At 43.9% G+C, this 15,695-nt stretch overlaps 1 protein-coding gene across 1 annotated transcript in view; it reads left to right on the forward strand.

Moving 5' to 3' along the window:
* Window positions 1-15,276, forward strand: part of TBX15 (T-box transcription factor 15) — a 120,645-nt gene extending 105,369 nt beyond the window's left edge. Inside the window, exons 7-8 of the mRNA XM_020911339.2 lie at window positions 864-961; window positions 12,789-15,276. Of these exons, the coding sequence (XP_020766998.1) occupies window positions 864-961; window positions 12,789-13,573 (883 nt within the window). The 3' untranslated portion in view covers window positions 13,574-15,276. The remainder of the gene's footprint in view (window positions 1-863; window positions 962-12,788) is intronic.
* Window positions 15,277-15,695: the final 419 nt, after the last annotated feature.

Here is a 15,695-nt window from a genome sequence, read left to right on the forward strand (position 1 = left end):
GATTCTTTACCACAAAGCCACCAGGGAAGCCCTAAAGATACATACATATATATAATAGAATTTATTGAAGGATAAACTAGGCAGTGTGCACATAGTTCAATTAATGGAATTTCCAGGATCAATGAAGCAGAAGCCTTAAAGTAATATATTATAAAAATATTGGATGTTCCTGAAGTCCCAAGTATATGACTCTCAAAGACCACTTAGGTTATTATATTACAGAATGCAGATAAATATTTGCAGAAATGTATTGGTCCTTTGTAGGGACCAAACACTTGTTGTGCCTTCAAGTAGGGCATTTCCTGTTGCAGCAGAAATTCAAGTGTATTCGATCACTTATCTCTCCTTCTATTTCTATTACCCTGTTTATCTCGGTTGGTTTAAGAAGCCTTTAAAGGCACAGCAATGTGACGGTTTCATTGACTCCACATACCTGGTGATGGAGTTGACTCTGGGGCAGATGTATCAGTGCGCTGTGGTAATGATGATGACACTGTCTTGTGGTAGAGAAATGGTCACTGCTGCTCTCTGCTCAGATCTGTTCATGATATCCAGGGACCTTGACCTTTAACATTTAACATGTATTTTTCATGCAGACTAAACCTTCTCTGAAGAAAGGTCAGAGTGAAATTCTATCGTAGCTATGACTTGTTTGCAGATAATATGAATTGGGTTAATTTCTTCTTTCTCCTGTAGGCTAGCAACATCTGTACCTGTGCTCTTCCAGACCAGTTTACCCCAGTGATGATATCTCTCAGGTCTTATGTGTATACTGATTGTTGCCAAACCACCTCAGGATTTTTTTTTTAAGTCAATGAATTTCTGGGGATTATTTAACAACTTGCTGGCTTTTCTCTCTGTAGAACCGGACTGGAAGCCATCATGGAGACTTATGCATTCTGGAGACCCCCTGTGCGCACGCTCACCTTTGAAGATTTCACCACCATGCAAAAGCAGCAAGGTAAAGCCCTGGGCAAGGCCTCTGCTTAGAGACTGTGCGGGGGAGGGAGTGGGAGCTGAACTGAATATAGCGCAGCTGGCCCCGAGCCAAGCCACGAGTTACAGGGACTCTCCTGGAACGAAGAGTACTAGATAGCTCCGTAAATAACCAGAGCATCACCACTTGTGCAAATAAGCTGGTTTCAGAGGCAGTGTTTTACCTAGCAGCTCCAGATCCCTCTCCCTTTTCCCGAAGCAAGGTTATGTTCATGATCACAATGGTGGTGAGATGATTGTTTCTATCACTAAGCATTCATGTAGCCCTTAGGATTTGGAAAGTGAAAGTGTTCGTCACTTAGTCATGTCTGACTCTTTGTGACGCCATGGACTGTAGCCCACCAAGCTTCTCTGTCCATGGGGTTTTCCAGGCAAGAATACTGGAGTGGGTTGCCATTTCCTTCTCCAGGGGATCAAACCTGGGTCTCCTTCATTGCAGGCAAATTCTTTACCAACTGAACCACCAGGGAGCCCAGGGTTGGAGATTTGGAGATAATAATAATTTCATTTATTACTCATGGCAGCCTTATCTGTTTTCTTATTCTAGTTTGTAGATAAGAAACAACTTAGCCCCAGACAGTGGGAATGAATCACTCAAGTCTGACAGTGAGGAGGGGGCTGCTGCAAGCCCGTCTGAATCTTCCAGCTTGTACTTTCTCCCGTTTTGCTGGTGTGGAGCCACATCCATCTCAAGTGGATGGGCAGAGTAGACATTTTTTTTTCCACTGCTTTGTGCTTTTCATCCGATTTCTAATCTCCCTTCTCGTCTCAGGTTGGGAAGCCTGTGGCCATGTGAACAGGCTCATGGGCTGGTTTCACCTCCTCTTTTCAGTCTGACCACTGGCTCTCCTGGGGGCAGCACCCATTCACCGGGGCACCCAAGTGAAAGTTTCCCAAATGTCAGACACTTAATGAGTCTTCCTCTCCAGCCTCCTCTTGTCTCGAAGTGACAGTGATCAAAATTAGTTTGAGCTCATTCTACCAAATAGTTGCTATTAATAGAGTCCTAGTTTTTAAGTTACGGCTCAGTGATATAGGAGTCCCTTCTAGGACTTGATAACATTATATTTCACCCCCTTCTCGGGGAGGTTCTAGCAGTCTGCATACTGAATTAAGTTTTATGATGTGAATTACTGAACTCCCTCAGGCTTTAAGATGAGAGAGTGATTAAAAGCATAGGTTCTGGAGTCAGACAACTTGGGTTAGGCTCTTATCACTATTCTTTGCTAGCTTGGTGACACTGATCAAGTCCCTTATCCTTTCTGACATTTATTTTTCTTATCTGCATAATGGGAGACTATAATAGAATTCATGTAAGGATCAAATGAGATAATGCACTTAAAAACATAGGAAGCCCTCAGTATGTGCTTTCTGTCATTGTCATCATCATCGTTGTCATTGTCTTCACCCCCTATGTCCCTCATATCAATACCAGAGAAGAAAGCACACCAGAGACAGGAAATATTGCTGTTCTGATGATTTATTCATAACATGATTAGACCATTCATCTTCACAGGGGTCTGGGGAGGCAAGTGGTCCAGAATATCCATCTCTTTAAAAAAATTTTTGTTGTTTTATTTTATATTGCTTTTTTACTATGAGAGAACACGTAGGCCTATTTTATTTTGGTCATGCTATATGGCATGTGGGATCAAGCCCACACCCCCAACATTGGAAGTTCAGAGTCTTAACCACTGGGCTGCCAAGGTAACCCCTTTATTTCCTTTTTCCATAAATGGAGGAGAAATGGAAGCCATTTGTTGGAAGCATCTTGCTCCTTCTGAGGCTATCAATATATATTCAGGATGTTGCTGATGCTTTGGTGCCTTCATCTTGATTGATGGTCACTAAATTCTCTATATAACCTTGGGCAAGTTACTTCTGATTCCATTTTCTCATCTCAAAGAGGGATAATTATCCCAAAGAGTGATGATTTTTTGTGTGTGTGTGTTTGTGAGGCCATTTACATAAACATGCTTTATAAATAAAGCTGTCATGCAGAGACACTTACTTGATCCTATTTATTTCTGAGGTGTCTCCTTGCTTATCTGCCTTTGTTTTGCTCATTGACTTTCCAAGCCCTAGCTGAGCAGGAGTTTGTATTATGAAGGCTGGTATGAGAAGGGTGGTAGGGGTGCCAGTTCCTGAGAGCAGGCATGGGTGGTGACATTGTGTTCATTGCTGTGTCCCCAAGACCTACCCCAGGGCCTGGCACCCAGGAAGTACTTAATGAATAATGAATGAGATCACTTGGTGGCACTATGGCTCGGGTAGGCAGGGTCACCCTCTGATTAAATCTTGGAGCACAATCACCTGATATGGGCATGGATACAGATGTGGAGTAATGGTTGGGGATGGCTACCTGCATATCACCAGCATGTGGAACTGCTGGGCAGGTGTAGTAGGCATGGGGAAGCTAAAAGGGAACCTGCATTGCTAAGGTGTGCAGCTTAGCAGGGTTCATGATGCTTCTGTTGAAAATTTATCCATCTGAAGACTTATTATTGACACATGGGAAACAGTGGTTTAAGAGAAACTGAACTTGAAGAGCAAGATGTCACCCTTATTCATTGAGTCTCTTTTTATACTTATGGGGGGAAATGAGCATAGAATTATTGGATACATATGGTGGTGAGATGGTGCTAGAGGAAAAGCCAAGACTCTATTAAATAGTTTAATTGGAATATATTTTTGAACTATACATTGAACTTGATCCAGGTTCACATTATTAAAAAATATGTGGCTTGAGTTTCTTGACATTAACAAAGGATGTAAAAGTAACAATACTCATTCCCTCTTCCTTTAAAAACTGAGGTTTCCAGTAACTCTGGACAGTATCAGTCATAAAATGAACAAAAGAGACACAGCCATCTGTGTTAAACTGTTTTATGTCTTAGAAGTAAAGAGTGGTGAGTTTCTAGTGGAAGTTTCAATGGCAGACTGATTTTGTACTAACTCCCTCTGGGTGAAGAGACTATTGGCAATGTTGGCACCAGACTGAAGATCAAAACAGTGATCGACCCACCCAGGTGTCCATGTTACCTCGTTGCTTCAGGCACATGAATATCTGGATGTCAGACACTTAGCCCTGGGACAGTTTTGTGCTGTTGCTGCTGCTGGAGGCAGTGAAGGACACTTTTTCCATCTTTTCCTTGTTGTCAGTTAAATTTCTCTTTCATTAAGACCCATTTGTTGATAACATTTCAAGGAATGTGCTTAGGTGAGTTAACCACAGTTTTACAAAAATCCAAATCTTTCTATTTTAAAAAATATATTGAATGGATGCTCTATATAATTGTTTTCTCTTATGGAGAAGAATGCATGGGATTCATTGTCCTCTGACTTTAACACAAAAATAAACAGAGGCATAGAGCAGCCTAGGAACGTATCTGCAGTTAAGTGCTGGCAGAACTGAGTCGAGGACTCTGTGGATCTCCTGATTCACTGGGCACTTTCCTTTCCACCAGACTTTCTTACTTCTTACCATACACACACACACACACACACACACACACACACACACACACAATCAGTTTATTAGTCCATTTGATAGTTTATTGTCAACAGCTTGAGCATTTGCTCTATAAATAGTAAATCCATATTTCACTTTTATGAAGTCAAGTGTATGGTTTTATTTTCAGACATCTTCATTTAGAATCAGCAAGGGAGTTTATACTTTCAGATAGTCTGGAGATAGAAATTATATTTCAGGAATGGCTTCTGCCTGAACACCACTTGTGGCAGGGACAAAATAAACTAAGCAAGCAAGTTGTGCTTGTGGAAGTGGAGTGAGGCAACACAGACAAAGAAGTAAAAAGAAATAAGAGCCCAGGTCAGTTATAGCCTTGTTGTTCTGATGATATCCTGATGTTGTTAAGAGGTTATTCTGATAATATATACAGTTGAGCTACTTGTATGACCAATACTGAGAGGGTTTTTGTGAGTGGGGTCTCCAAGTGATCTGACAACTGTTACGTGAAAAGGAACCATCCAGGACCAGTGGCTCCAAAGCTGGTCATACGTCTCCATCTGTGAATGTAAGGAGACCCGCCATTGACAGAAAAGCTCCCTTCTCCTCAACTGGTGGCAGACATCACTAGACAGATTTCAGCATCTTTGCGGTTTTTAGTGTTTATCAGGCAGTTCAAAGTTAGGATCATGAAGGTCTCTTTTGGAGTTGTCAACAACTTGAGCGTTAACTCTAGTAGGTCCTTATTTCATTTTTATCAGTTGATTTGTGTTAATTAGAGGTTGGTCAGAGAAAGAGATCAAGTACTGAGAAAATTCATACTAGTAAAGAGATTGGGAATGGAGGAAAGTTCAATGGACAGAGGTCTTTGATTATTATAATGTTTCAAAGATAGCCAATTTACGCTGATCTCATTTATCCCTGAGGTAAGAAATTATGCCCGAGAGGAGTTCTTGACAAGGATTGGAGAGTGTCTCAGTTCAATCCATAGAGCAAATAGTTGCTCAGTCATGTCTGACTCTTCCCCACACTGTGAGCTATAGCCTGCCGGGTTCCTCTGTCCATGGAGTTTTACAGGCAAGAATACTAGAGTGGGTTGCCATTTCCTCCTCTAAGGGATCTTCCTGACCCTAGGATCGAACCCCAGTCTCCTGCATCTCCTGCACTGGCAGGTGGGTTCTTTCCCACTGAGCCATCCGGGAAGTCCCGAAGCAAATGGTTATTGGCTACATATCCTGTTTTGTGCTGTAATCCCTTATGCTCAATACATCCAAAACGGAGTCCATGATTTACCTCACAGACTTGGCGCCCTCTCCTGGGGGAAGGGCACTGCTACCCATTAGTCATCAGACAGTTCCCTCCCTCCTCACCCACCACATCCAGTTCAGTTCAGTTCAGTTTCTCAGTCATGTCCGACTCTTTGTGACCCCATGGACTGCAGCACGACAGGCCTCCCTGTCCCCACCGTATCCAGCCGGAATCAAGTTCTTGAATCTGCTCATATCTCTAATCTCCCTTGTTACTATTCCACTCTAAGACATTATCATCTCTCACCAGACTTCATCCTCAGGCTCCCCATGGTGGTGACATAGCTGCCAGCATTTCTGGACCTGCATCTTTTTAGGTTTAAATTGGATGGGAAAGGTCATGTATCTCTCCTTAAGATTTCTAGCACAATCTCACTGAGTTTCATTGACTCTAATTGAGTTACCTCTGAATTAATTACTGTGGCAGCGATGGGGTTGCTTAGATCATTCAGGCCTGAGTCACATCCTTTCCTTGGAGGTATGTGTGAAGGGTGAGTGGGAAAGGGAGTGTTTCTCAGAGTGAAAAGTGGACGCTGTTGCCAGGAACGAGACAGGATTCCAAATGACAGTAAGAGCAGATGTAAATTGCAGTAGAGAAGGCAGTAAAACAAGTATCAGGGAAAATAAGCAAGTTAATGGAAAGTGAAAAAAATGGGAGTGTGCCACCTAGGGAATATGGTTATTGTTCACGAAGTCATGTCTGAGTCTTTGTGACCCTAGCACGCAGCACGCAAGACATTTCTGTCCTTCACCATCTCCCAGAGTTTGCTCGAACTCATGTCCATTGAGTTGGTGATGCCGTCCATTGAGTTGGTGATGCCGTCCATTGAGTTGGTGATGCCATCCGACTATCTCATCCTCTGTTGTCCCCTTCTCCTCCTGCCTTCAATTTTTCCTAGCATCAGGGTCTTTTCTAATAAGTTGGCTCTTTGCATCAGGTGGCCAAAGTATTGGAGCTTCAGCTTCAACATCAGTCCTTCCAATGAATATTCAGGACTGATTTCTTTTAGGATGGACTGGTTGGATCTTCTTGCAGTCCAAGGGACTCTCAAGAATCTTCTTCAACACCTCAGTTCAAAAGTATCAGTTCTTGGGCACTCAGCCTTCTTTATGGTCCAACTCTTACATCCATACATGACTACTGGAAAAACCATAGCTTTGACTATGTGGGGCTCTATTGGTAAATTGATGTCTCTGTCTAGGTTTGTCATAGCTTTTCTTCCAAGGAGCAAGTGTCTTTTAATTTCATGGCTACAGTTGCCACCTGCAATGATTTTGGAGCCGAAGAAAATAAAGTCTGTCACTGTTTCCATTGTTTCTCCATCTATTTGCCATGAAGTGATGGGTCTGAATGCCATGATCTTAGTTTTTTTGAATGCTGAGTTTCAAGCCAGCTTTTTCACTCTCCTCTTTCACCCTCATCAAGAGGCTCTTTAGTTCCTCCTAGCTTTCTGCCATAAGGGTGGTATCATCTGCATATCTGAGGCTATTGATATTTCTCCTGACAATCTCAATTCCAGCTTGTGCTTCATCCAGCCCAGCATTTTGCATGATGTACTCTGCATATAATTTAAATAAACAGGTGACAGTATACAGCCTTGATGTACTCCTTTCTCAATTTGGAACCAGTCCATTGTTCCATGTCCAGTTCTAACTGTTGCTTCTTGACCTGCATACAAGTTTTTCAGGAGGTAGGTAAGGTGGTCTGGTATTCCCATCTCTTTAAGAATTTTCCACAGTTTATTGTGATACACACAGTCAAAGGCTTTGGTGTAGTCAGTAAAACAGAAGTAGATGTTTTTCTGGAATTCTCTTGCTTTTTCTATGACCTCGGAGAATTTTGAGTATTACTTTGCTAGCATGTGAAATGAGTACAATTGTGTGGTAGTTTGAACATTCTGTGGTAGGTATGAATGTGGTAGGGAATGTGGTAGGTATGAAATAGGGGCATTTAAGAAGCAGAGAGACTCAGAACACAGAGAACCAATGTGAAAAATGAGAATTGGGTGAATCTAATTTAAAACTGTTTTAAAAGGAAGAGGTTTGAATCTATGTATATCTTTAAACTTTATGGAGAGATGCACTCTTTCTAGGATTGAAAAGACTCATAAAGACTTTCTAGGATTGAAACCACATAATTCCCATTAACACTATAATGTTTATATTTCTGTTTTGAGAGACTGCACATTTCAACTAAGGGTTATTCCTTAGTTATTCCTTAGTTGGGATAAACAGGGCTCTGATCATTAAGCTTTACAGCCTCTGGGTTTATTCTCTGGGATTCATCCATAGGATCCTGACATTCTACTTCTTACCTGTTTGAAAGCCTTGAAGAAGGCTACTCAAGGGCACCTGGTGAATCAGTACTCCTCAGGGGCAGATGCCATTGAGTTACGTGAGAGAAGAGTCTGGCTCATGGAACCAAGTAATTATATGGAAATTTATTCTTCACTAGCCCAGATGGGGTTTTGTTTCACTGTTTTTCAATTTTGGGTGGGGGAAGCACAACAAAATAAATCCACAAGGACACTGTTTGTGAAAGCCTCCATGTTACAGTCTGGAAGTGATCAATCTAAAGATGCAAAAGTCAGCAGGTTTGGTATTCAGGATTTTCATGGTCATATTTAACTTGTCTTCATGGTACACAAGTATATTCTAGGTTATTGTCCTTGTATGGAATCACTGCTAAACATGTATTCTTTTTGGTTATTTTGTCTATTGGCCTTGAATGTTGGAGCAAGTTAACACTGAAGTGAATTTTGAGTACCTCCTCACTTTGGATTGTGGGTAAAATAGCCTTCAGGGAAGTGGGGTGGTGGAGGATTGGTCCTGAAATGCTGGAGAGCTTTTAACTACTTATAGCATTACATTTTTTTTATAGCATTACATTTTAATCATTACTCAGAAGTGGGGCCCCTAGTGGTTCAGATGGTAAAGAATCCATTTGTAATGCAGGATACCTGGATGTGATCCCTGGGTTGGGAAGATCCCCTGGAGAAGGGAATGGCTACTTGGAGAATTCCATGGACAGAGGAGCCTGGTGGGCTACATACACTCCATAGGGTCTCAAAGTTTGGGACACGACTGAGTGACTTCACACTTCAGAAGAATTAAGATCTCTGAGGACAATGAGAATAACACCCATTTACCTGTTTGTATTCAATTTCACTTTGCTGGATCTGATCTGAGGAGAGATGGAGACATGGGGCATCTTATTTGCATCCCAAGTGGGGAGTGAGAGGGAAGGGGCAGATAGTTGAGAGAGGAAACAGTTGATTTAGCCTTTGAGATATGGACCTGGTGGGTGTCCAGTGCTCCACCATTCACAGCCTTAGAGACTCAAATAGCCTGTTACATTTGGGCAGTTGGCTGTGATGTAATGCTCCCTAGAGCGTAGAGTGGCCAGGATGCTCAGCTCCATGAACAGGGGCCAACAGACACCAGCCATCCCCACTAGGACCCAATCTTTCCCAGCGTCAGGGTCTTTTCCAATGAGTCAGCTGTTCAACATCAGGTGGCCAAAGTACTGGAGCTTCATCTTCAGCATCAGTCCTTCCAATGAATATTCAGGGTTGATTTCCTTTAGGATCAACTGTTTGATCTCCTTGCTGTCCAAGAGGATAATATATATTATTTTATCCATTTCTCTGAACATGCTTACAATGCTGATATTAAAAATTCCATCTATGTGGAGAAGCCCACTTGCCAAGGTCCCATCATTAGAAAGACCACTGGGATTAGAACTGGGTTTGTTTGACTTTACAGCCCCTGTTCATCCATTAAATAAAGTTTAAGTCAACACTCTTAGAGCATTCCAGACCTGGCTGTACAGAGCAGATGGGGACAAAGACAAGGCTACACAGGAAAGGGAGGCATGATTTCCTTTGAGAGACAGCTCTGACTGCTGTGTATCAGAGAGGCCTGGCCTCCCACTCGGCCCTGGCTCTTCTGGGTTGAGAGGCCTCTAGGAAGCTAAGTGTTGAAATGCACAAGAAGGGCAGCTTGCCTCCTTATGCTTATTTAGCACTTGGCTGGCACTCCCAATCTTGTTTAACAGCTGACAAGCTGTTAGATCATAAGAGAGTAAAGACTTCTCAATATCTTGGTTTGCTTCTCAGCACAACGAATGCTTCTCTCTTTTGTGTGGACCTGGAAAAAATGGCTGTTATCTTTATTGATTATTTTAAGTACGTAAGAGCATTTCTTCAAAGTGGATGGAAGCAACGTGACTTTCTCTCGAACAGGCTTGCTCTCCCCCTTCAAACACTAGTTTGTATGGGGGCTCTCACCCCTTGAAGCTCAGCAGGCCACCAAGCCTCATTTTCAGTGAGTGTCATTTAAAAGCCAGAGCAAGCTGACTACAAACTTTTTAACATGTGCCCCTCATCTGCTCGGCAGAGATCCCTGTAACTTGTTAATAGTTCCCTTCTTATTTTTTTCTAGTGAAACCAATTGAGGCTTTAAATCAGTACCATTCGTTCCATCATGGGCCATCCGAGAAAAGCATTTAGAGTTATAAAAAGTCATCTGCTCCATCTTGCACTTCCTGCTGCAGGGCTTGAGCTTGGCCTGGTGGAGCATATACCTATGAGGGGATGGTACAGCGTGCCGAGCAGGGGTCTCTTCCAGGACCACATAAACACCAGAGCTGGAAGAGCCAGGATGGACTTTCAAAGAGAGGAGACCAGACACAAAGCCCATAAAACACAGAGTTCTTTACAGCTGGAGTCGAGTTTCTCCACTTTTGCCATAGCATTTATTTCACTGACATGCCTGGCAGTTAGGGTGGAAGAGGGAGAAAAAAGTGGAGGAGGCCTCAGAGAGGAACCACATGCTTACAGAAAATGAACCCCTGAGCTTCACGCAAGGCTCCATAGACTGGGCCACTCAGTGGTACAAAATTAAGAAGCGTATTCTCGCTCATCCTTTTGTTTCCCCTTCAAGAACTTCTTCATTGTGTTTAAGTGACTCCTGGGAAAGTACTTGTTACTAGCAATTCACACTTAACAGAAATGTAATCCGCCAGACATAAATATAATTCTGAGAAGGACAGAAACTGAAGCCTATCAGTTCGAGCCCTTGTTTCACAGGTGAGATTTAAGACGTAGCTTGCCTTGCCTGTGGATGGGAGCTGGATGGAGGCCAGTGAACCTGGAATCAGGTTTGATGCCCTTCTTTCTATGGTCAGCTCTGGCTTACTTCTCTCAGAGGTATTTACACTGTTGGTCTTATCTCAGTTTGTAGAATAAACATCTTTTTACCTATCTTGAGGGAGTTTTCCTGATGCTGGGAAAGGTTGAGGGCAGGAGCAGAAATGGGCAGCAGAGGATGAGATGGTTGAATGGCATCACTGACTCCATGGACATGAGTTTGAGCCAACTCCAGGAGATAGTGAAGGACAGGGAAGCCTGGTGTGCTGCAGTCAGTGGGGTCGCAAAAAGTCAGATATGACTTAGTGACTGAACAACATCAAAGAGAATTTAAGATTTAAATAAGAAACAAAGAAGGAGAATTTCCTGAAATGATTCTATAATCAGGAGCTATTGATATCTAAATCCAGTTCTATCTGGGAAAATTCTTTTGACCAAGCAAGAGATGTTGTTGGTTGGGCTTTGTAAAAAATTAACTTTGAAAAAACTATTAACAAGAGCAAAATTTATGCTTCTACAGCCAAAACTACTCTAATACTTGTGAAGGTAGGCTAAGACTTTTTTTACCCCCTGTGCTAAAAATTAACTTTGGGTTTCTCTTTGATGTATCTGCCTCTCAACTTGCATATGTGGACCTTCTTCATTTGTACATTGTGGGTGGCTTCTTTGGATCCCATTATCTCTAGAATCCTGCTAGTTTTCTGCACATTTTCCCCTCACTGACAAAAACCTTATTTCTGCTCCTTTCCATGTTAAAGTTCCTTTACTCTTGTATAGCAGCTCAAGTTCAAGGAGTCCTAACATGAGTTGTGGATGACCTAAAGGGTACAGTGCTCCTTGAGGAATCACAGCTCTCAACAATTCTGGGCAAGTCCCAACCTTGCCCTGAAAGAGAAGTTCCATGAGGGGAGAGTCCCAGTGGGAGACAAAGTAGCTGCTCCTTCTGGAATTCACATGAAAGGTTCAGCAGTCCTGACACTCATCACTGCTTTCAGCTTCCAGGAGATGGGACAGGAAGTGGGTGCAGCACTGCTCTTCGCAGTCTGGAAAAGGGGAGGCTTAGAAAGGTCATTTTTGACCTTCTTAAACTACTTGAGGGCTTCCCTGGTGGCTCAGATGGTAAAGAATTCGCCTGTAATGTAGGAGACCTGAGTTTGATCCCTGGGTTGGGTGGGAAGATCCCCTGGAGAGGGAAATGGCAACCCACTCCAGTATTCTTGCTTGGAAAATCCCAGTGGACAGAGGAGCCTGGTGGGCTACAGTCCATGGGATCGCCAAGAGTTGGACATGACTGAGCGACTCACACTTTCACTTTCAAACTACCTGAGAACACATTTGACGTAGATTGGGTTGAACTGGCTCTTTGTCTATCGGTGCATCAGCCACCAACGTAGTTCTAACATCTGCCGTATTACAGCAGCTCTCTCAAATAAAATTCAGGGATTTTAAGAGACAAAATGGTCCTGGACATCATCTAACCAAAGAGTTGGTCCCTGGACCGGCAGCCTCAGGGTCACTTGACAACTTGCTGCAAATCCTCAGGCCTTGTCCCAGACCTTGGTTTTGTTCAGTCGCTAAGCTGTGTTTGACTCTGCAACCCCATGGACTGTAGACCATGAGTCTCCTCTGTCCATGGGATTTTCAGCAAAAATACTGACGTGGTTGCCATTTCCTATTCCAGGTGATCTTGTTGGCCATTCCTGAGTGTCCTGCATTGGCAGGTGGATTCTCTCCCACTGAGCTACCGGGGAGGCCTGTCTCAGACCTACAGAATGAGAATTTTGGGGGTGGAATGAGTGATCTGTGTTCTAACAAGCCTTTCAGGTGATTCTCATGTCTCAAAAGAATTTATGTCTTATTTTCCAGGGGGCAGCACAGGCACTTCCCCAACCACCTCCAGCACTGGGACACCATCCCCTTCAGCTTCTTCTCATCTCTTATCTCCATCCTGTTCTCCTCCAACGTTTCATCTGGCCCCCAACACTTTCAACGTGGGCTGCCGAGAGAGCCAGCTGTGTAATCTAAACCTCTCCGATTATCCGCCGTGTGCGAGAAGCAACATGGCTGCCTTGCAGAGCTACCCAGGGCTGAGTGACAGTGGCTACAACAGGCTCCAGAGCGGCACCACTTCGGCTGCTCAGCCCTCCGAAACCTTCATGCCTCAGAGGACTCCATCCCTGATCTCAGGAATACCAACTCCTCCCTCGTTGCCTAGCAACAGCAAGATGGAAGCCTACGGTGGCCAGCTGGGGTCCTTCCCTACTTCCCAGTTTCAGTATGTCATGCAGGCAGGCAATGCAGCTTCCAGCTCCTCATCACCACACATGTTCGGGGGCAGCCACATGCAGCAGAGCTCCTACAATGCCTTCTCTCTCCACAATCCTTATAATCTGTATGGATACAATTTCCCTACTTCCCCTAGGCTAGCTGCAAGCCCGGAAAAACTGAGCGCCTCTCAAAGCACTTTACTCTGTTCTTCTCCTTCCAATGGGGCCTTTGGAGAGCGGCAGTACCTGCCTACGGGGATGGAGCACGGCATGCACATGATTAGCCCTTCACCCAATAATCAGCAGGCGACTAACACCTGTGACGGCCGGCAGTATGGGGCGGTCCCAGGCTCCTCCTCCCAGATGTCTGTTCACATGGTTTAGTGGCCAGTCCCAGCACCGTGGAGCCAACAGCAGCCGAGGCAGATCCAGAGTCTCCAGGGGCAGATCCTCCTCTGTGGGAGCCCAACGCCTTTGAAAAACAGGAACTGTGTATTATTATTACTTTCTGGAGGAGGAAAGCACATACCCAACGACAACAAGAGACACTTAAAGCCACTGAAGGAATACTTGCAGTGGAATCATCTCTGACTCAGCGGCCATTCTCCTGCCTTCCCAAATCTTAGCATCGTCTACTCAGAGTGGCCTTTGAAGAAACTGAATAATCGTTTTATAATAATGTTAAGGGAGATGCTAGCATGTAGCAGCCATAAAAAGTTACCCACACACAGATACAGACCTACCTTTACATACACACATACATATGTGCATGCATACACACACAGACATAAATATATTCATACACAAACTCATCCATACACAAACATACATGCACACTGACTCGGAACTGGGTGAACTCTGTGGAGGGAAGCCCAGCATGGGTGCTTTCACCAAAAATTTGTCTCTGTACAACAGTAGACAGACTGGGTCAGCAGTAGCTGCCTGCCAACGTTTCTTCCCTGCAGCTTACCCTTTTTCTGGAATGAACCATGTATCCTGAAACCCCTTCCCATCAATGGGGGTAGAAAGACATCAGTACTACAACTGGACTTGGCTTCCTGAAAAAGATGGCTTTTGAACTTTGGCTCTCTTCGATTGGTGTGCTAGCATTGATGTTTCCAGTGGTGCCTGTGAAAAGAGGGAGTAAGAGCAGCTGAAAGAGAGAGAGAAGGAGAAAGAATAGAGAGTAAGAGAGAGGTGGAGAACAAGACTGAATGAGGAAGTGAGAGCAGTGATGAGAGTTTTAACTCACTGAGGAAATGGGTTTGGTCCCCACCCCTACCCCCCAGGGTATGGAAGAGCCGTGGAGGTGTTGAGGAGTAAACCTCTCTGGGACGCTATGCATGGTCAGGGCACGGGTGAGAGGCACCCAGGCGAGGCATGAGTCTCAGTCCCACAGTTCTGACCACCGTGAGCCAGAAGAGAGGGGCACCACACAGGAAGTGCTGATTCCAGAGCATGCAGCCTGGCAGGGGAAGGGAAGCAGAAGGAGTGTGAGAAAGGAAGAGTTTTATAACCTCAACAGATGATACCTAGAACCGAGGCAACACAGGGATGTCTGGCCTCCCGAATGCCAGATCCAGATGCCTGACCTGGATTGCCTGCCCCATCTCCCCTGTGGCAGGAGGAGTCCTGTCACCTTCCAGAGAATTGAGAATGGGCCTTCTAGAATACATTCTTTCACCTGCTCTTAGATCGCCACTTTTTTTTTTAATCAAATAGTTCATTGCAATTTTGAAGTTTTGGATTTTTCCTTTCATCTTTCCCTTCCCCTTCAAATCTTTTAATGATAAGAAAAGTGAAGTTTGGTGCCAGCTAAACTTTTTAAGTGGTGTGGAAATGCAGATAGTACCAAGTAAAAGAATTCAGATATTACTAAGATTTTTTTGGTTTTGAGGTGTTGTAGATAAATGTATTTATGTGCCTAGTGGGGAATCCAATATTATGAATATTAAAAAAGGGGGCAATAAAAAGGGTATGTAAAATATGTATGAAGAAAAGGTGTATAAAAATTTGCCCTTATGCACGGAACTCTGTTTCTAAGTGCCAAGCACAGAAAGCCGCTAAATAAAATCTTTGCAATTGTTTTCTGCGTATCCGTTCGTATGGAATGAGCAAGCAGCAGCCCATGCCTTTGAACTAACTGTGCTGTGCACAGTGTTCTCATCTCTGCTACTTAACATGACCTTTGTTCAGAACACATGGAGTCTATGTTACCATCCTCATTTTATGATCAGTGACTAAGCTTCCGAGGGACTGATTTATCCAGGTCACACAGCCCGACAGAGAGAAAACTAGGACATGAAGCCAGGACTGTAGTGGGATACCTGGTTTCATGTTAGCTGCAAAAACCTGTGAGTCAGCTGCTGTGGAACACAGGGAGCTCAGCCCGGTGCTCTGCGAGGACCTAGAGAGGTGGGGCTGGAGGGGTGGGCGGGGATGTATGTATAATCATAGCTGGTTCACACTGTACAGCAAAAGCCAACACGACATTGTAAAGCAATTA

This window comes from Odocoileus virginianus, chromosome 5, assembly GCF_023699985.2.
Source record: "Odocoileus virginianus isolate 20LAN1187 ecotype Illinois chromosome 5, Ovbor_1.2, whole genome shotgun sequence".
NCBI classification, from domain to species: Eukaryota; Metazoa; Chordata; class Mammalia; order Artiodactyla; family Cervidae; genus Odocoileus; species Odocoileus virginianus.